The 22,790-nt window shown below is 37.4% G+C and overlaps 1 protein-coding gene across 1 annotated transcript in view; it reads left to right on the top strand.

The window, feature by feature from the left end:
* Positions 1–22,790, top strand: part of cul4a (cullin 4A) — a 42,468-nt gene that overhangs the window by 9,635 nt on the left and 10,043 nt on the right. The window contains exons 3-16 of the mRNA XM_061887627.1: positions 1,554–1,669; positions 5,023–5,127; positions 7,065–7,133; positions 7,228–7,301; positions 7,363–7,525; positions 7,607–7,696; positions 7,770–7,852; positions 12,009–12,076; positions 15,416–15,534; positions 15,610–15,802; positions 15,900–16,004; positions 18,158–18,268; positions 19,771–19,856; positions 19,963–20,070. Of these exons, the coding sequence (XP_061743611.1) occupies positions 1,554–1,669; positions 5,023–5,127; positions 7,065–7,133; positions 7,228–7,301; positions 7,363–7,525; positions 7,607–7,696; positions 7,770–7,852; positions 12,009–12,076; positions 15,416–15,534; positions 15,610–15,802; positions 15,900–16,004; positions 18,158–18,268; positions 19,771–19,856; positions 19,963–20,070 (1,490 nt within the window). The remainder of the gene's footprint in view (positions 1–1,553; positions 1,670–5,022; positions 5,128–7,064; positions 7,134–7,227; positions 7,302–7,362; positions 7,526–7,606; positions 7,697–7,769; positions 7,853–12,008; positions 12,077–15,415; positions 15,535–15,609; positions 15,803–15,899; positions 16,005–18,157; positions 18,269–19,770; positions 19,857–19,962; positions 20,071–22,790) is intronic.

Here is a 22,790-nt window from a genome sequence, read left to right as displayed (position 1 = left end):
TTGTTTCAAAAGAGTAGGCCAGGGGTGTCAAAATCATTTTAAATCGGGGGCCACACGGACCAAATTGTACTCATAAGTGGGCCAAACTGGTAAAATCCCGGCACGATAACCTAAAAATGAAGACAACCTCAGATTTTTTTCTTTGTTTGAAAATACAATAGGCAGAAATGTACAAATCATAATGTTGTTTGGGTTTTTTTTACACTTACACGTTGCGGTTAATCATTTATTTGTCGTTTATATTTTCTTAATAAATTATGCGATGATGTTCATCAGTCAACTCATTGGTGTCTATCAAAATAAAAATATATACAGTATATATCAAAATCAAATTACAGGTTGTTATTTATGTAGTTTGATCATTTTCCTCGACTGATGTACTAATAACATCATCTGGTTTATTTTGTACATATGTGATAAATAAATGATAAATGAGTTGTACTTGTATAGCGCTTTTCTACCTTCAAGGTACTCAAAGCGCTTTGACACTACTTCCACATTTACCCATTCACACACTGATGGAGGGAGCTGCCATGCAAGGCGCTAACCAGCACCCATCAGGAGCAAGGGTGAAGTGTCTTGCTCAGGACACAACGGACGTGACGAGGTTGGTACTAGGTGGGGATTGAACCAGGGACCCTCTGGTTGCGCACGGCCACTCTTCCACTGCGCCATATGTAGCATCATTTACAAAGATACCAATAATTGCTATTGTGACAGCTAGTGGACACATTTAGAACAGCTGTTTCTTTCATTCAAAAATTTCAGGTTAATTTTTATACTTAGCAAACTTATCCCGCGGGCCGGATAAAACCTGTTGGCGGGCCTGATCCGGCCCTCAGGCCGTACATTTGACACCCCTGGTCTAGGCCCATTTCCGGTAAATGAAGACTGAAGCACCTCATTAGCTGGTTCTGAGACCAGATCAATTGTTTCAGTCTTAATTTACTGGAAGTGAGTCTTGAATTTTGAAGCAACAAATATTTTTGCACAGAATATTCTTGCACTGATTTATTTTTTGTCAATTTTTTTAAATGGCATTTTTTTCCACTGAATTTTAGAACACTGTATTTTAACAAAGTACATTTTTAAACACACACGTTTTGCTTACACATGTTTATTACCATATATGAAACTGTCAGCATGTAAAAAATCCAGTTGACTGAATTCAAAGCAAAAAATTTAGTTACATAAATTCACTGTCCAAAAAATGCTCTTGTAATAAAGACACAAATAAGCCTCGATAGGTGCGTCTTAATATACAATATTAGCATACCGTGCAAAAATAATTTTACTTGTGAAATGTAATTCAGTCCAAAAACACCAGTTTGACAGTTAATTTAAGCATCAATCAGTAGTTGACTATTGCTGTACTGAATTTTGGGTTTTGTAAGCTATAATCATCATGAGTGGATGTGAATTTATAGGATATGGAGTTTTCCTTTTTGAGCATAATGACTAAAGTTAAATTTTTCAACAACGTTCAAATTTATTGTATTTTGTACTTTTTTGACAGTATTTCAACATATTCATCTTTTTATTTCCGATTACAGATCGGCCAAAACTAGCTGAGAACTACACTGAAGACACCTGGCTGAAGCTGCGAGATGCAGTCAGTGCCATCCAGAACAGCACCTCCATTAAGTACAATCTCGAAGAGCTCTATCAGGTTTGCTGTTTGTTTTATTAGCAACTAGTGTAAGCCAATCAGACGTGTTGAGAACCAGTAATAGATTCAGCTCAGTCAGTAAAGAGTTGTGTGTGATTGCACATAAAGACATCAAATTAGACTTAGGGTTAGGCGATAAACAATATCAATGTTTGTGATACTCGTTAATATAAAAACATGCATTAGATTTTTTATATATATATGTATATATATATATATATATATATACACAGTACAATGTGTTTTCTTTATTTTCATGAATATTTATACTGTAGATTGTCACTAAAGGCATCAAAACTATAACATCTATGAAGTGAAAACCATTTCAGGTGAATGAATACCTCTTGAAGCTCATCAAGAGAATGCCAAGAGTGTGCCAAGATGTGGCTATTTTGAAGAAATTTCAATATAAAACATGTTTTCAATTTTGTACTGTGTGTGTCTATATATATATATATATATATATATATATATACACACACATATGTGTGAATATATATATATGTATATATATATATATATATACATATATATATATATATGTATACAGTGTATATGTGTGTATATTAATGCTGGGCGGTATTGCCTTTTTTTAATACCGCAATATTTTTAGGCTATATCGCTGTATACGATATATATTAAGATATTTTACCTTGGCTTTGAATGAACACTTGATGCATATAATCACAGCAGTATGATGATTCTATGTGTCTACATAAAAACATTCCTCTTCATACTGCACCAATATATGCTACTTTTAAACTTTCATGCAGAGAAGGAAATCACAACCAAGTCAATTTACCAAAACTGTATTTATTAAAGTTATTAGCAGGTGACTTTTCAAATGATGCTACATATTAGCAGTAATGCTACTTTTGGTTGCAACGCTTGTGCCTCACACTTGACAAATCAAAGTTGTCTATTCGACATATTCGCACTCGAAGCCGAACCACCACCAGACGATGGGCCCTGTGCTGTTTTTCTTGGGAATTAATTCTTCTTTCATTTGTTACCAGATTCGCACCTTCTTTGTCTCGCAACAACCCGTTAGCATCACAGCTAACGTTAGCCACGCCGCTACCTCTCTGCTTGGCAAGGGCGTATACGTATATGATGTATGATGTGACAGTAAGTGGCGTATGAATGTGCGCCTGCTTGTCTGTGAGGAGACACAGGAAAGAGCGAGGAGAGTGTAATGCCCGCAGCTACGTCTACTCGAGTATTACGATATAGTCATTTTCTATATCGCACAGAGACAAACCCGTGATATATATCGTATATCGATATATCGCCCAGCCCTAGTGTGTGTGTGTATATATATATATATATACATGTTTATATATATATGTGTATATATGTGTATATATATATATGTATATATATATATATGTATATATGTGTGTATGTGTATATATATGTGTGTGTGTGAATATATGTATATGTGTGTATATATATATATATATATATATATATATATATACACACACACACACACGTGTATGTTTTTCCTCGTCGGAAGAAACAGGAACTAGCAAAGCAATCTTGGTTGCATGAACAAAGGTTCTCGCTAACCTGGAAACGCAGAAAGTTATCACTGATAACAGCCAATCAGGTAACAGTATCGATTTGGTTGCGCCGTCTTGTTGTGGCGCAGTTGATTCTGTGCATGGAGTGAGAAGAGAATTTAAAAATGAAGAAATTGTGGATGAAACAGGAAAAGTCATCTGGACATTATGGCAGTTTTGGGGATTTTTTCAAAGGGACCATAGTCAGACCTATGTGGTCTGTAAAGGATGCAAGGCGCTTGTCCCCACCAAGACCGCTAGTACCACACCACCTTAGCCATGCTCACCCTTCAGAGCACAGCTGTAAGTTTCTGGCATTACACCTGCAGAAAATAGTTATTCTCAGGTTTCTCTATGTAAACATTTTTATTAGGAGTGTGGGAAAAATCGATTTGAATACAAATCGAATCTTTTACGTTGTGCGATTCAGAATCGATTCTCATTTTTAAAAAATCTATTTATTTATTTATTATTTATTTTTATTTTTTAATCAATCCAACAAACCAGTACACAGCAATACCATAACAATGCAATCCAATTCCAATTCCAAAACCAAACCTGACCCAGCAACACTCAGAACTGCAATAAACAGAGCAATTGAGAGGAGACACAAACATGACACAGAACAAACCAAAAGTAATGAAACAAAAATGAACATTATCAACAACAGTATCAATATTAATTATTAATATTAACAATCCCTCACTGACATTATCATTAGACATTCATAAAAATAATAAAAAAGAATAGTGTCACAGTGGCTTACACTTGCATCGCAGCTCATAAGCTTGACAACACACTGTGTCCAATGTTTTCACAAAGATAAAATAAGTAAAATTTTTGGTTCGTTTAATAGTTAAAACAAATTTACATTATTGCGATCAGTTGATAAAACATTGTCCTTTACAATTTATAAAAGCTTTTTTTTTTTTTTTTAAATCTACTACTCTGCTAGCATGTCAGCAGACTGGGGTAGATCCTGCTGAAATCCTACGTATTGAATAAATACAGAATCGTTTTGAATCGGAAAAATATCGTTTTTGATTCGAGAATCGAATCGAATCGAAAAAAATCGACATATTATCGAATCGTGACCCCAACAATCGATTTTGAATCGAATCGTGGGACACCCAAAGATTCACAGCCCTAATTTTCGTACTTTGCACTATTTTCTCATCAAGCATTTCTTACATGGATTTATTTATTTATATTTTATTTTTTTGCACTTTTGTTTTAACAGCGTATTGTTCAGTGTTCAATGTGATTTTACAATATTTTTTTACATTGTGTTCCATGCTTGTGTTGACATTTACTTTCCTTGGTGCCTTATTAGCTAAGGAGATTATAATCAGAGGAAAAATATGTTTACATTTTTCCTTATTTCCCATAGGTCATAGAAGATATCAGTAATTTTTGACATCGACTGATATAAAACACTTATATTGTGATGCAGTTTTCAGCCATATCGCCCAGCCCTCGTGTGACAACTGTGTAGCAGTGGTTTTTAAATAGTGGTCCCTGGAACAACAAAAATATGTATTATACCAAATTACAGCCATATTTATTTAAAAATATAGTTTGATAGGCATCCTTCTCATTGTCCAGTACACAATAAACATACAATCCATCCTCGCCACTAATTGTGTCCGTCAACCTAGTCAAGTAAAGCTTTCTTTATAAATTGTTATCTAATGACTTATCTTTGTACCTCCCTTATGATTAATAATGTTATTGCTTTCAGTCCTGTCCAATTAAATTGTATTTTTCCTTTCCCTTTTCTTATCATAGGCTGTGGAGAACCTGTGTTCGTATAAAGTGTCGCCCACGCTGTACAAGCAGTTAAGGCAGGTCTGCGAGGATCACGTGCGGGCCCAGATCCACCAGTTTAGAGAATATCCCTTTTAATCGAAGTGCTCAACATGCAAAAACATTGTCTCTGTTGTTTGTTGCAAGTAAGGTTGTATTAGTATAGTACCGCAATACTAATGAATCATATTCGGTACTCTACCGACTCTAAAGAGTACCGGTCCCTTCCCCACCCCATTTGTAAGGGCATGATGGCGCGTCGTCATCACGTCGCGATATCGCTGGTTTTATGAGCAGAGGACCATGTTCGACAGCACACAATCACGGCGTACAAGGAGACACGGTGTGTAGACAGAAAAGGGAGAATGGCCGCATTTTGGCTTAAAAACTAACAAAAAGGTGAAGTTATAACACTGAAACACCCTCAGGAAGAGGTGCTTTAAGACAGTGGTTCTCAACCTTTTTTCAGTGGTGTACTTCCTGTGAACATTTGTTTTAATTCAAGTACCCCCTAATCAGAGCAAAGCATTTTTGGTTGGAAAAAAAGAGATAAAGAAGTAAAATACAGCACTATGTCGTCAGTTTCTGATTTATGAAATTGTCTAACAGTGCAAAATATTGCTCATTTGTAGTGGTCTTTCTTGAACTATTAGGAAAAAAAGATATCAAAATAACCAAAAACTTGTTGGAAAAAAAAACAAGTGATTCAATTATAAATAAAGATTTCTACACATAAAAGTAATCATCAACTTAAAGTGCCCTCTTTGGGGATTGTGATAGAGATCCATCTGGATTCATAAACTTATTTCTAAACATTTGTTCACAAAAAAAGAGAAATCTTTAACATCAATATTTATGGAACCTGTCCACAAAAAAATCTAGCTGTCAACATTCAATACAGCATTGTTGCATTTCTTTTCACAGTTTATGAACTTACATTCATATTTTGTTGAAGTAATATTCAATAAATATATTTATAAAGGATTCTTGAATTGTTGCTAATTTTAGAATATTTTGGAATAATGTCACGAACCCCTTGGCATACCTTCAAGTACCCCCAGGGGTACGCGTACCCCCATTTGAGAACCACTGCTTTAAGACATGGTTAGCTAGCTAGCGGCTAACGTCCAGCCACAGTGTTTTAGTTACTTCTAATCACCAACCCTCGCATCCATGGCGACAAATAAACCAAGTTTCTTACAATTAACTATCATTGGAGAACGAGGAATAGCTAAACATGCTTCACTACACACTGTAGGATAATACAATAGCTCACCGGCGTCTCAATGTAAACAAACGCTGTGAGTGGATCGACACCTGACATCCACTGTAACGATACTAAATGCAGGAGTGTTTTAATAAACTCAGGAAATATGTCCATGGACACATGAGGACTTTGAATATGACCGATGTATCATCCTGTAACTAATTGGTATCGGATCAATACCCAAATTTGTGGTATCATCCAAAACTAATGTATAGCATCCAAACAACAGAAGAATAAGTGATTCTTACATTTTAACAGAAGTGTAGATAGAACATTGTTAAAAGATAAAGTAAGCAGATATTCAGAGTAAATGAACAAGTAGATTAATCATTCATTTTCTACCACTTGTCCTTAATAGTTTTGACAAAATAATAAAATGGAAAATGACACAATATGTTACTGCATTCGTCAGCAGTCTAGATTAGGAACGTTTGTTTGCTTACTAAGTAGTAAAAGAAAAGTTGTCCCCTACGTTCACTATTTTATTTAAAGACAAAATTGCAATAAGAAACATACTTTAAATGTACCCTAAGATTGTTTTTGTTAAAATAAAGCCAATAATGCCATTTTTTTGTGGTCCTCTTTATTTAGAAAAGCATCAAAATACATTTTGGTACCGGACAACCCTCGTTGCGAGGTAGAGATCCTCTTGTATTTTTGAACATCATTTTTATCAGTAATATTGCAAAAGCAGTTAAGGTATACACTTGAAGCTGGTACAATATGTAGAATATGTTTCCTTAACTTGGAGCTCACAGAGTCTTTGGACAACTTTTCCTACCTGAAGAGGATGAATCGCTGCTGGCAGGATCACTGCAGGCAAACCGTAAGATTTTATGTCTGATAATCACTTTAAACGTCGTCGGGACGGGCATGAATATTACGTCGAAAGTAATTTTCTTTCTCTGACTTTTGCGCAGATAATGATCCGAAGCATATTTCTCTTCCTGGATCGTACTTATGTACTGCAAAGCTCGCTGCTCCCATCTATCTGGTAAGTCTGACTCACTCTGCAAAGGTGAATGGCGGAGACCGAAGTTGTTTGTGTCTCACAGGGACACGGGGCTGGAACTGTTCCGTACCCACATAGTAAGTGACCGCGCTGTTCAGAAGCGCACGGTCGACGGTATTTTGGAGCAGATCGAACTGGAGCGCCACGGCGAGACGGCTGACCGTAGTCTGTTGAGGAGCCTGCTGGGAATGCTTTCAGACCTACAGGTACACAATTGCCTGAAAATAGAAATAGCACTCGGACTTTCTTTTTTCTCTGAGCCGTTGACCGTCTCGTGTCTTTTAAAGGTGTATAAAGAGTCTTTTGAGGAAAGATTTTTGCTTGAGACAAATCGTCTGTACGCTACAGAGGGACAGCGGTTGATGCAAGAAAGAGATGTGAGTGACAGAATCTATAATGTTAGCCGTCATCCTTGTGCATCAATATAAACTTTTTTTTTTATCTAACCAGGTGCCTGAGTACCTGCACCATGTGGCTCGTCGGTTGGAGGAGGAGAATGATCGTATCGTGAGCTACCTCGACCAGAGCACCCAGTAATACTCACAAACTTACCACTAAAAAACTCAATGTAACACACACACACACCACCTGTGAGGATAAAAACATCCTTACAATATCAAAATATTCAGAGATTTAAAGGCCTACTGAAATGAGATTTTCTTATTAAAACGGGGATAGCGGGTCCATTCTAAGTGTCATACTTGATCATTTCGCGATATTGCCATATTTTTGCTGAAAGGATTTAGTAGAGAACATCGAAGATAAAGTTCGCAACTTTTGTTCGCTAATAAAAAAGCCCTGCCTTTACCGGAAGTAGCAGACGATGACGTCACCGGTGTGAGGGCTCCTCACATCCTCACATTGTTTATAATGTGAGCCTCCAGCATCAAGAGCTATTTGGACCGAGAAAGCGACAATTTCCCCATTCATTTGAGCGAGGATGAAAGATTTGTGGATCAATCAATCAATCAATGTTTATTTATATAGCCCTAAATCACAAATGTCTCAAAGGACTGTACAAACCACTACGACATCCTCAGAAGAACCCACATAAGGGCAAGGAAAACTCACACCCAGTGGGCAAGGAGAATTCACGCCCAGCGGGACGCCAATGACAATGATGACTATGTGAGAACCTTGGAGAGGACCTCAAATGTGGGCAACCACTCCCCCTCTAGGGGACCGAAAGCAATGGATGTCGAGCGGGTCTAACATGATAGTGTGAAAGTTCAATCCATAGGGGCTCCAACACAGCCGCAAGAGTTCAGTTCAAAGCGGATCCAAGACAGCAGCGAGACTCCCGTCCACAGGAAACCATCCCAAGCTGAGTCGGATCAGCAGCGTAGAGATGTCCCCAACCGATACACAGGCGAGCGGTCCATCCTGGGCCCGGTCGAGCGGTCCATCCTGGGTCTCGACTCTGGACAGCCAGTACTTCATCCATGGTCATCGGACCGGACCCCCTCCACAAGGAACTGTGGACAGAGGAGAAAAAGAAAAGAAGCGGCAGATCAACTGGTCTAAAAAGGAGGTCTATTTAAAGGCTAGAGTATACAAATGAGTTTTAAGGTGAGACTTAAATGCTTCTACTGAGGTAGCATCTCGAACTGTTACCATGAGGGCATTCCAGAGTACTGGAGCCCGAACGGAAAACGCTCTATAGCCCGCAGACCTTTTTTGGGCTCTAGGAATCACTAAGCCGGAGACTTTTGAACGCGGATTTCTTGCCGGGACATATGGTACAATACAATCGGCAAGATAGGATGGAGTTAGACCGTGTAGTATTTTATACGTAAGTAGTAAAACCTTAAAGTCACATCTTAAGTGCACAGGAAGCCAGTGCAGGTGAGCCAGTATGATCAAACTTTCTTGTTCTTGTCAAAAGTCTAGCAGCCGCATTTTGTACCAACTGTAATCATTTAATGCTAGACATGGGGAGACCCGAAAATAATACGTTACAGTAATCGAGACGAGACGTAACAAACGCATGGATAATGATCTCAGCGTCTTTAGTGGACAAAATGGAGCGAATTTTAGCGGTATTACCGAGATGAAAGAAGGCCGTTTTAGTAACGCTTTTAATGTGTGACTCAAAGGAGAGAGTTGGGTCGGAAATAATACCCAGATTCTTTACCGAGTCACTTTGTTTAATTATTTGGTTGTCAAATGTTACAGTTGTAATATTAAATAGAGGTCGGTTCTGCTCATAAATCCGTTTTTTGGCGTTAAGTTGCAAAAAATTTGCGGACATCCATTGTTTAATTTCATTAAGACACGCCTCCAACTGACTACAATCCGGCGTGTTGGTCAGCTTTAGGGGCATGTAGAGTTGGGTGTCATCAGCATAACAGTGAAAGCTAACACCGTATTTGCATATGACGTCACCCAGCGGCAGCATGTAGATGCTGAAGAGTGCAGGGCCAAGGACCGAACCCTGGGGAACTCCACACGTTACCTTAATATAGTCCGAGGTCACACTGTTATGGGAGACGCACTGCACCCCTATCAGTAAGATAAGAGTTAAACCAAGACAGGGCTAAGTCTGATGTACCAATTTGTGTTTTGATACGCTTTAAATAAAATATGATCGACGGTATCGAAAGCAGCGCTAATATGAGGATATTGATAGTGAAGGACTAGAAAGAATAAAGTTTAAAAAATAAAAGGCGATTGCATTGGGAGCGATTCAGATGTTTTTAGACACAACTTCTAGGATAATTCTGGGAAATCCCTTATCTTTCTATTGTGTTGCTAGTGTTTTAGTGAGTTAAATAGTACCTGATAGTCGGAGGGGTGTGTCCACGGGTGTGTTGACGCCAGTCTCTGAGGGAAGTCACGGCAGCTGCATGGATGGCGCAAGCTCCTCTGATCTCCGGTAAGAGGCGACTTTTTACCACAATTTTCTCACCAAAACCTGCCGGTTGACAAGTGGTCGGGATCCATGTTCGCTTGACCGCTCTGATCCATAGTAAAGCTTCACCTCCGGGAATTTTAAACAAGGAAACACCGTGTGTTTGAGTGGCTGAAGGCTAAAGCTTCCCACTTCCATCTTTCTACTTTGACTTCTCCATTATTATTTGAACAAATTGCAAAAGATTCAGCAACACAGATGTCCAAAATACTGTATAGTTATGCGATGAAAAGAGGCAACTTTTAGCCGCAAGTGGTGCTGCTCTAATATGTCCCCTCCAACCAATAACGTCACAAACACACGCGTCATCATTCCGCGACGTTTTCAACAGGAAACTCCGCAGGAAATTTAAAATTGTAATTTACTAAACTAAACCGGCCGTATTGGTATGTGTTGCAATGTTAATATTTCATCATTGATATATAAACTATCAGACTGCGTGGTCGGTAGTAGTGGGTTTCAGTAGGCCTTTAAAATATATATATATATATATATATATATATATATATATATATATATATATATATATATATATTTATGTATATATATTTTTTTTTTAGCTCCCAATATACAGTACAGGCCATATGTTTGGACACACCTTCTCATTCAATATGTTTTCTTTATTTTCATGACTATTTACATTGTAGATTGTCACTGTAGGTATCAAAACTATAAATGAACGCATGTGGAGTTATGTACCTAACAAAAAAATGTGACTACCTCTTGAAGCTCATCGAGAGAATGCCAGGAGTGTGCGAAGCAGTAATCAAGGCAAACGGTGACTTTTTTGAAGAAACTAGAATATAAAACATGTTTTCAGTTACTTCACCTTTTTGCATAGTTTTGATGCGTTCAGTGACAATCTACTATATAAATAGTCATGAAAATAAAGAAAACGCAATGAATGAGGAGAAGGTGTGTCCAAACTTTTGGCCTGTACTGTATGCGTTCACAAATGTTTGATTACAGTTTAAACCAGGGGTGCCCAAACTTTTTACACTGAGGGCCGCAGACTTGCAAATCACAGGGTGCGAAGACCATTTTGCTAGTTTTCACCTTCTAAATTAGTACAATAAACAGATTTGTTTCAAAGAACGAGACAATGGAGTTTTAGTATACATTTTGTGTGAATGCTGAACTGAAATGCTAACGTCAAATAACAAAACATATGAGCAAAATAAGCTAATAAATCCAGCATGCTAACAGTAATATTTTAACACGCTAACAAGAGCATGTTTACAGTTAGCACTGGTGAAATACCTAAATATATGACACTGGGTTTTATACCTGCTAAATTAGCTATTAAAAAAAAGCTAGCATGCTAAATTGCTATCAGTACAGTAACATGTGTCAATTAGCAAAATATATTACTCAGGTGTGTACCTTTTTTTTCCAAAAAAAAATAAAAAATGTGCAAAAAGCTAGAATGCTAATATTAGCATGCATCAAGTACCAAAATACAACAGAGTTATAAACCTACAGAAAGAGATTTTTTTTTAAAAGCTAGCATACTAAGGTTAACTTATTAAAAGAGATGATTCCTCAAGTATCTACTTATCTGACACTGAGGTATATACCTGCAAAATTAGAAAAAAAAGATAGTATGCTAATATCAGAATGCTACAATTGTTAAAATATTAGCTACGGGCCACTCTTTGGACACCCCTGGTTTAAACTGTTTTTTTTTTGTTTTTTTATCATTGACTTAAGAAATTCTGCTGACTTTACACACATATGAATGCTTTTATTTATATTTTCTTTTCTTCACTGTCTTGCAGAAAACCTCTTATTAGCTGTGTTGAGAAACAACTTTTAGGAGAGCACATGACTGCAATTCTGCAAAAGGGTACGTCCGGCCAAGTTTTCTGATATATTTTCGTCTGCGTATTTTTGTTTCTACAGTATGTAGCATACAGAGGTGGGTAGTAACACGCTACATTTACTCCGTTACATCTACTTGAGTAACTTTTGGGAAAAATTGTACTTCTAAGAGTAGTTTTTATGCAACATACTTTTACTTTTACTTGAGTATATTTATAAAGAAGAAACGCTACTTTTACTCCGCTCCATTTATCTACAATCAGCTCGTTACTCGCTACTTTTTTTTTATCGATCTGTTAATGCACGTTTTGTTTGTTTTGATTTTGTCAGACACGCATTCAAAGTAGGAACTACGCATGCCTGCGTTTCACCAATCAAATGCAGTCACTGGTGACGTTGGACCAATCAAACAAAACCAGGCGGTCACGTGACCGTCACACGTCGAATCCGACCTAAAAAAGTTGAAAAACGTATTGGGGTGTTACCATTTAGTGGTCAATTGTACGGAATATGTACTGTACTGTGCACTCTACTAATAAAAGTTTCAATCAATTGATAACAAGTGTAAAGGAAAAAAGAAACTTTTTATTTCAACCGTACTTCCCGTCAAAAGCCTAAAGACTGATCGCACAGTTCCTGTCTTCACAATAAAAGCGCCGCTTCATCGCGCCTGCGCAAACAAAATAAGAGTCTCCGAAAGCCAGCGCAAACAAGCGAGCAAGCTACGGAGTTTGCCGCCAATGTATTTCTTGTAAAGTGTATAAAAACGAATATGGAAGCTGGACAAATAAGATGCCAAAAACCAACGACTTTCATGTGGTATTAGACAGAAAAGAGGAACTTTTTTTCTCCTCCATTTGAAAATGTGGACATTATCAGCACTATACTGTCTGATTCCAATCAATGCAAGTCATCAGAATCAGGTAATACATCAACTTATATTCTTGTCTTCATGAAAGATAGGAATCTATGTGTTAAACATGCATGTATATTCATTAAAACACCTTTAACATTTCAACAAAAACTGCAAAATAAAAAACTATAAATTATATACAGTGTGTATATATATATATATATATATATATATATATATATGATATGTGTGTGTATGTATATATGAGGTAGATCACCTCGACTTGCTCATTTATTAAGTAATTGATTAACGTTGAAAAACGTATTGGGGTGTTACCATTTAGTGGTCAATCGTAGGGGAATATGTACTGTACTGTGCAATCTACTAATACAAGTTTCAATCAATCAATCAATCAATAAATGCCTACTGAGCCTATGGTGCTGTTAAGTTATTGTGGCTCAATTTGCCTTAATTTTTTTATTTTATTATATTTTTATTTAATATATATTATTGTTTTAGTTGCTTAAGAGATATTCCTGGCTCTGAATTTGCTCATTGCTATTTTTATGTTTTTGTGCATTATTTGTTGCCGTAATCAGGTTACTCATCAGTTACTCAGTACTTGAGTAGTTTTTTCACAACATACTTTTTACTTTTACTCAAGTAAATATTTGAATGACTACTCCTTACTTTTACTTGAGTAATACATCTCTAAAGTAACAGTACTCTTACTTGAGTACAATTTCTGGCTACTCTACCCACCTCTGGTAGCATATGAGCCTTTGGAAAAACCAAGCACTAATACTTATTACGTGGACTTTCTCCATCACGGCTTGCAAGATAAGCCGTCGCCATCATAGGCGCTACAGCTCGGGTCTCAAACTTAATTTACGTATGGCCTGAAGGTAGTCGGGATGAGGCTTGGCCACACTAAGTATTCCCTTCAGAATCACATTTTAACTAAATGTGTTAGCTACTTTTACCAGCAGCCATAGTGACCCCGAGCTTTAAGTCAATATAAATATAAAATGTCATTATAAAACTGTTCCCAACAAGGCGATAAGAGACACTTCAGCTTGCGTACAGGAAGTTGCTTTTTGTGATGCCCACTGTGAGTTTTTGTCATTTTTGTGTTTGCACATTCATTGTGGTTACTGTCAAGTAGGAGTCAAGAATGCCAGAATATTTGAATATTACCTTCCCACGGCATGTGGGCTGCAATTATATGACGCAAGGGGCCGCAGTTCACAAACCACCGATCAGTATCGGCCTGGTTCGTGAAAAAGGTAATGATCGGCCTTTGTTGGTTAATGCCTTTCATAGCCAATTACATAATCCGAACCCCTCTTGCTAATATTTATACATTACATTAATAATATAATACTTTTGGTCCCCCGGCTGACAGCTGACTAGCTGTTAAACTGTGTATGTCCCGTGTAACTGTGGGGTCGCTCCCCTATATTAATAATCATCTCCATTGTGGCAAATGTCTTAAGTACACAGATAGCAAGCCAGGATAATAGCTAAGCTAGCTGACAACCTAGTTTGAAATACTAGAAATAAGTGCTTAGTAGAGTTTAAGATGTGTAGATTTAACATCGTTACAGCCGAAAGTAAGTAGCTATTAACAGGAAATTAATAAGTACAAATAAGAGTCTGGATCAAAGAGACGTTAATACAACAACAACAACTGTGCTCTGTGGGTGTGTTAGCACTGTCACAGCCAGGAGTACACCACCCGTAAGGGAAGGACTTTTCGATCCATAAATACTTGATACTTGACTGATTAGATTGACATTTGTTTACAAACGCTGGGAATAATTTCCTGGACATAGGAGGATTTTGAGGTCAAAAACCAAGGGACTTCAATGGGCACCAGATGGTAGTTTTGGCTTTTCTTCAGTTGTGTACTATTGACTTTGTTTTGCCCAAATATTTGCATGCAATACAAGAGAACAAGGAAGTAGTTAAGATGCGGTGTTGATATTCTAGAATCGTCATGAACAGTTGATACTTGTGATCGATATTGGTATGGACCGATCTCACCCATGAATGACCTACAGTACAGGCCAAAAGATTGCACACACCTTCTCTTTTCAATGCATTTTCTTTATTTTCATGACTATTTTCAATCCTACATTGTCACTGAAGGCATCAAAACTATGACACCTGTAGTGTGAAGTGAAAACCGTTTCAGGTGACTACCTCTTCAAGCTCATCGAGAGAATGCCAAGAGTGTGCAAAGGGTGGCTTTTTTGAAGAAACTAGAATACAAAACGTTTTCAGTTATTTCACCTTTTTTTGTTAAGTACATAACTCCACATGTGTTCATAGCTCATAGTTTTGATGCCGTCAGTGACAATGTTAATAGTCATGAAAAAAAAGAAAACGCATTGAATGAGAAGGTGTGTCCATATTTTCGGCCTGTACTGTATATTGGAATCGGCAGCTTATTTAAACGTTCCTTAAAAATATAGCTTATAATGACGTGTTTTGTGACATATTTTACAGGTTTGAGCGTTTTGTTAGATGAGAACCGTGTTGCTGAGCTGGCCCTCCTTTACCAACTGCTTAGTAAGGTGAAGGGAGGACTGCCCACGTTACTGCAGTTTTGGAGAGACTACATCAAGGTATCGTCATTGTCACGGAAAGCCTTAAGATGTTCTTTCTTTGTTCCTACCAATGCGTTGTACCTATCCCTGTAGACATTTGGTGGAGAGATTGTCTGCACGCCAGAGAAGGACAAGGACATGGTACAGGAGCTGCTGGATTTTAAGGACAAGATGGACAATGTGACACAGTGCTGCTTTACACGGAACGAGGGATTCATCAATGCCATGAAGGAGGCTTTTGAGACGTTCATCAACAAAAGGCCCAACAAACCCGCAGAACTCATTGGTACGTCGGGCTTCAGAATGGACATGCTGTGACAGGCACGACTGTAACCTTGTTTATAACAGGTTTTTGTACAACTATTTTACTTGTTTCTTTTCAGCTAAATATGTTGATTCTAAGTTAAGAGCTGGCAACAAGGAGGCTACAGAGGAAGAGCTGGAGAGAATTCTTGACAAGATAATGATAATATTCCGTTTCATACATGGTGAGTTGCCAGTATTTTGTTTTTCTATTTTTTTGCATTGAACAAGTTATGATACAATTTACCACAAAGACAAACCTGTGTGAAGTTGGCGTCCTTTATCATTGATAATATTGAAATAACACTGCCGTTTGATTGGGCCATCACGGTTTTTGTTATTCTAAAATACATTTTCTGATTAGTAACGTCATCTTGTCAAAATCTTCCCAAATGTGTCCCATTCATTTGTGCTGCAAAATGTTTTTGGCAATATAGTTTTTTATGTTATTAACATGTTATTATTCATAACAGCCTCCCACCCATCTCAAAATTTCACACAAATTGTCTCTTCTTTTCTACATTTTTGCTGCTAAAAATGCTTTGTTAAACTAATATAGTTTTTGGTATTAAGGTGTTACTACGATATTGATACTAATTTAGTCAAAGTCTCCCCAAATTTGTCACATTATTTTTTTCTACTTTTGAGCTGCAGAAACGTTTTGTTAAACAAATTTAGTTTTTTTTTATTAACATGCTACTGCGATATTCATAACCAGCCCCCCAAACTTGTCAAAATCTCGCCAAAATTGACGCATTATTTTTTTCCACCTTTGTGCTGCAAAAATGTTTTGTTAAACTATTATAGTTTTTATGTTAACATGTTCATAGCCACCCCCCACTCCCACACCTTGTCAAAACCTCCCCAAACTCGTCCCAAACATTTGTGCCGCAAAATGTTTGTCATTATAGTTCTTGTTATTTACATGTTATTATTCATAACCAGCCTCCCAACCATGTCATAAACTCCCTAAAATTGTCTCAGTATGTTTTCTACGTTTGTGTGGCAAAAATGTTTTGTTAAGTAGTATAGTTTATTAACGTGGGACTACGATCTTCATAACAAGCCTCCCAAACTTGTCAAAATCTCTCACAAATTGTCGCATCATTTTTTTCTACCTTTGTGCTGCAAAAAAGTTCAAGCTATTATACTTTTTATGTTAACATAAAACACACCTTGTCAAAACCTACCCAAACTTGTCCCAATCATTTTATGTCTAACTATTATAGATTTTATGTTATGAGGCTGGTTATAAATAATAACTCGTTAATAATATAAAAACTATAACAGTGAGACAAACAATTTTGGCACATGTTTATAATTTTTTTTTTAATTGTTTTTGATCATTTTTTTTAATCGATTAAAAATCCTTACAGGTAAGAATCGCGAGTAATTTGAAATTTTTTTATTTTTTTTTTTTTTGACAGCCCTTGATTTTTTATTTTTTTTTATTTTTTTGACATCTGTCCTGTCCTGACACACAGTCAAATCACATTGTTGATGTAGATGTCCATATCTGCTGTACAGACTTACTTTAGAGAAGAAAAGTGTTAGATACTTCTGTTGTTGCCTTATTTGTGTTTGACTTTATTAAATGTTTGAGTAGAATTTTATTAAACAAAACCAGTTTTCTTTTAAATAATAGAAATTCATCAAGGCTGTTTATCTATTGTATGGAAGAATGTATGTAGTTAATCACAGAAATGGCACCCAATATTATAAAAAAAAGTGTTTGAATTGAATTGTTTTGAATTTAGAATCGATTCTGAATCAAATCGTTACCCCCAAGAATCAAAGATTCACAGCCTTAATAAAAACCGTCAGGGCACAAATGAATGTCAGTGTTATTTTAATATTTGCAAAGATAAGGGCAGCAAACTTCACACAGGTCAAAGACACAGTGTGCAGGTCAGTTTTTGGTCAGGTTGTCATGTTCAATCAATCAATCAATAGTCTTTATTGAATTTACCCAGGTAAAAAAAAAAAAAAAACTCATTGAGATTAAAATCTATTTTCCAAGAGTGCCTGGCCAAGAGGACAGCAACACAAAGTTACAGAAATACATAGAACAACTAAAACAGCAGCAGTCACAAACCACAATTAAAAAATAAATTTCTTACATAATTTATATCAACATAAAAACATGTTTTAGGCCAACAATGGAGAAGATGTTTCAGTAACAATAACTTAAAAACAAGTACAATGCCGAATCAAAACAAGTTTTTCGATCCTTTAAAATGGCCTGGAATAGTTTTTGACAGACGTGCTGAACAAACCGATATTCATCCCTGTGTCTCCATTGACTAAACATTTATTTTAATCTTATTTTTCCCCGCAGGAAAAGATGTCTTTGAAGCTTTTTACAAGAAAGACTTGGCCAAGCGTCTGCTGGTGGGCAAGAGTGCTTCTGTCGATGCTGAAAAGTCAATGCTGTCCAAGCTGAAACATGGTGAATCTCTATAGTCCAACACATCATATCCCACCATCTTTTTACACTTTTTTCCCTCAGATATTCGCTGATTTCTTCAATTAGTGTTCAATAAATGTCAACCTTTTCCGGATTTTTATGCTAACTCAAATTGAAAGTGGATTGATGGCACTATCTGCAGAAGAATCAGTACAGCAGATATGAATGCTGCAGAAGGCTCCGTCTTAGAAGTCAATACATATTAAAATGCGTTTGATCGAGCTTAGCGCAGTGATATTCAACTAAATTGAATTTTCAGGAAGCTAAGGACTAGTAGTTTGGACCCTTTACTATTAATCTTATTTTATGGGACGGCGTGGCGCAGTGGGGAGAGCGGCCGTGCACAACCCGAGCGTCCCTGGTTCAATTCCCACCTAGTACCAACCTCGTCACGTCCGTTGTGTCCTGAGCAAGACACTTCACCCTTGCTCCTGATGGGTGCTGGTTGGCGCCTTGCATGGCAGCTCCCTCCATCAGTGTGTGAATGTGTGTGTGAATGGGTAAATGTGGAAGTAGTGTCAAAGCGCTTTGAGTACCTTGAAGGTAGAAAAGCGCTATACAAGTACAACCCATTTATCATTTATTTATATTCCGGAGAACCAGCTACAGTAGACATTTTATTTTAGTCTGTTTATTTTGTCAAGAGTCACAGGAGCGCTCTGCTGTTTTAAAAGACTGCAAAAAAGCCAGTCAAAGATCATCTCTATCACAGCGCGCAAGTGTTTTTAAAAATGTTGAAAAACTGAACAATTGAATGCCCAAAATAATGAAAAAGAGAAGACCTAAAATGGAACTTTGAGTAACGGCAGTACTATGACAAATTAAGTTGAACTGACTGTATCTGAAGTAAAAATGCTACCTCAGTTACAAGAATCACATAGGAAAAAATGTGTAACTGCCAAAAAGCAGAGGACTTAAAGGGCCTTGAGGAACGCCTCAGTTATGTAAATCACAAGTTTTGACTCCACTGTTCTGTTTGCTAGCAAGGTTAAACTGTCCCTGCAAGGATCTGCCGAAATGTTTACAGTGGTCCCAGTTCCTTTATACCAGTGGTTTTCAAAATTTTTTCACCAAGTACCTCCTCAGAAAACACTCCAAGTACCATCAACATTTAAATACACTAGCGTAGTAGGCCTAAATATTCATTAAAAACAAGGCAGGTTTTATTTAACAAGTATATTTAATATTTTTGGCCACTGTAACATTACACACATGTTGAACAGTAACATTGTGTTTGAATATTTAATTTAGTGATTCTTTACGCGTACCATAGTTCAAGAATCACGGCTCTATACAACAATAGTACTAAAGTGTTTGGTTTGTGTTGGGTTTGGACCGTAAACCTCATAAATACCGGGTCTCTACTGTACACATAACTGTATATAAAGGGATTGTGGGACATTAAATAGTAGACAAGTAAATTGGCTATTATTCCCGTTTGTTGTCACAATATATTTTAACATGGCATTTCCTACATTTTGCAGAATGTGGTGCTGCGTTTACCAGCAAGCTAGAAGGGATGTTTAAGGACATGGAACTCTCAAAAGATGTTATGATTCAGTTCAAACAGGTACTTTTCAATTCTCTTTCTACATATTGTTGCCCTGAAAAATGTGACTTGAAAATGCAGTGGGTCAGCGATGCCTAGTTTATGAAGTTCTTGTGTTTGTACTCAGTACATGCAGAACCAGAGTGAGCCAAGCAACATAGAACTAACAGTCAACATCCTCACCATGGGTTACTGGCCTTCATACTTGCCCATGGAGGTCCACTTGCCCTCAGAGGTAAGTGTTTTGGAAATTTTAGAGTGACACAAACTGTCTCATTGTGGTTTGTAGTAGTAGTACTATGGAACTGCATTGTATATGATAGGAGTGGGGAGGGGCAATATGGCCAAAAATACATATTGCAATATACAGTCTAGCATCAATACAGCCTTTACTGTACACCCTTTTGCAATGATCTAAATCACCCTATGTTTGACATATAAATGATTTAAAAAAAAAAATCAGAACAGGTTGCATATTTGCTAGGAAATAGCCAATGGGTTGTTTAAAAAAAAAAGTATTAGATTTGAGAAACTGTAAAATTACAACATAATATTGCAGATACAGTGGGGCAAAAAAAGTATTTAGTCAGCCACCGATTGTGCAAGTTCTCCCACTTAAAATGATGACAGAGGTCTGTAATTTTCTTCATAGGTACACTTCAACTGTGAGAAACAGAATGTGAAAAAAAATCCAGGAATTCTCATTTTAGGAATTTTAAATAATTTATTTGTAAATTATAGTGGAAAATAAGTATTTGGTCACTTCAAACAAGGAAGAGCTCTGGCTCTCACAGACCTGTAACTTCTTCTTTAAGAAGCTCTTCTGTCCTCCACTCGTTACTTGTATTAATGGAACCTGTTTGAACTTGTTATCTATATAAAAGACACCTGTCCACAGCCTCAAACAGTCAGACTCCTAACTCCACTATGGCCAAGACCAAAGAGCTGTCGAGGGACATCAGGAAAAGAATTGTAGACCTGCACCAGACTGGGAAGACTGAATCTACAATAGGCAAGCAGCTGTGAAAAAAATCAACTGTGGGAGCAATTATGAGAAAATGGAAGACATACAAGACCACTGATAATCTCCCTCGATCTGGGGCTCCACGCAAGATCTCATTGGGGACAGCGTCTGGGGCTCCATGCAAGATCTCATTGGGGACGGCGTGGCGCAGTTGGGAGAGTGGCCGTCCGCAACCCGAGGGTCCCTGGTTCAATCCCCACCTAGTACCAACCTCGTCACGTCCATTGTGTCCTGAGCAAGACACTTGCGCTGGTTAGCGCCTTGCATGGCAGCTCCCTCCATCAGTGTGTGAATGTATGTGTGAATGGGTGAATGTGGAAGTAGTGTCAAAGCGCTTTGAGTATCTAGAAGGCAGAAAAGCGCTATACAAGTACAACCCATTTACCATTTATCCCGTGGGGTCAAAATGATCATGACAAAGTTGAGCAAAAATCCCAGAATCACACGGGGGGGCCTGGTGAATGACCTGCAGAGAGCTGGGACCAAAGTAACAAAGGTTACCATCAGTAACACACTACACCGACAGGGATTTCAAATCCTGCAGTGCCAAATGTGTCTCCCTGCTTAAGCCAGAGAGCACATGGATGATACAGCAGAAGATTGGGACAATGTCATGTGGTCAGATGAAACCAAAATAGAACTTTTTGGTATAAACTCAACTCGTCGTGTTTGGAGGAAGAAGAATACTGAGTTGCATCCCAAGAACACCATACCTACTGTGAAACGTGGGGGTAGAAACGTCATGCTTTGGGGCTGTTTTTCTGCTAAGGGGACAAGACGACTGATCCGTGTTAAGGAAAGAATGAATGGGGCCATGTTTCGTGAGATTTTGAGCCAAAACCTCCTTCCATCAGTGAGAGCTTTGAAGATGAAACGTGTCTGGGTCTTCCAACATGACAATGATCCAAAACACACCGCCCGGGCAACGAAGGAGTGGCTCCGTAAGAGGCATTTGAAAGTCCTGGAGTGGCCTAGCCAATCTTCAGACCTCAACCCCATAGAAATCTGTGGAGGAAGTTGAAAGTCTGTGTTGCTCGGCGACAGCCGCAAAACATCACTGCTCTTGAGAAGATCTTTATAGAGGAATTGGCCAAAATAAAAATACTGTGTGTGCAAACTTGGTAAAGACCTATAATAATCCTTTGACCTCTGTTATTGCCAACAAAGGTTATATTAGAAAGTATTGTTTTGAATTGTTGTTATTGACCAAATACTTATTTTCCACCATAATTTACAAATAAATTCTTAAAAATTCCTACAATGTGAATTCCTGGATTTTTTTCACATTCTGTCTCTCACAGTTGAAGTGTACCTATGATGAAAGTTACAGACCTCTGTCATCATTTTAAGTGGGAGAACTTGCACAATCGGTGGCTGACTAAATACTTTTTTGCCCCACTGTACATTTAAACAAAGGAAAATTCAAGGACAGGCTGCGGAGACTTGAAAGAACAAGCTTCAAGTATTAGAGGGTTTCTGTGGGTCATTAGAAAGCATAAAAAGTCACCAAATGGATTTAGCCAAAATTAAGGCCTTAAATGGCATTAAAAAGCCTTAAATTCGATATAGTAGAAGACGTGTCTGTTAGACTGGGACTATGCTGCAAAAACAAAACTCACAGCAAGACCTGTTTTGGTCAGGGAAAATATGTTTTTGACAATAACTAAGAAACCTGTTTTTGTCAAAAAATTAACACTGCAATATAATACAAAAACAATATCAATAACAATACAAATAATAGTTTGTTTAATGTGTTGAATCCAAAAATGTATTTGTATTCTGAGGTTCTCAAACTTTTTTAACCAAGTACCACCGTAGAAAGAAACTTGGCTCTCCAAGTACCACCATTATGATTAGCATTAAAATACAGAAGTGTAGTATTTTTTTTTTAAAACAATTTTTTTAACAAGTTTATGTAATATTTTTCACCA

This window comes from Nerophis ophidion, linkage group LG25 (genome assembly GCF_033978795.1).
Source record: "Nerophis ophidion isolate RoL-2023_Sa linkage group LG25, RoL_Noph_v1.0, whole genome shotgun sequence".
Classification (NCBI taxonomy): domain Eukaryota; kingdom Metazoa; phylum Chordata; class Actinopteri; order Syngnathiformes; family Syngnathidae; genus Nerophis; species Nerophis ophidion.
Note: the sequence above shows the minus strand (reverse complement) of the source record. Positions and strands in the feature narration are given on the sequence as shown.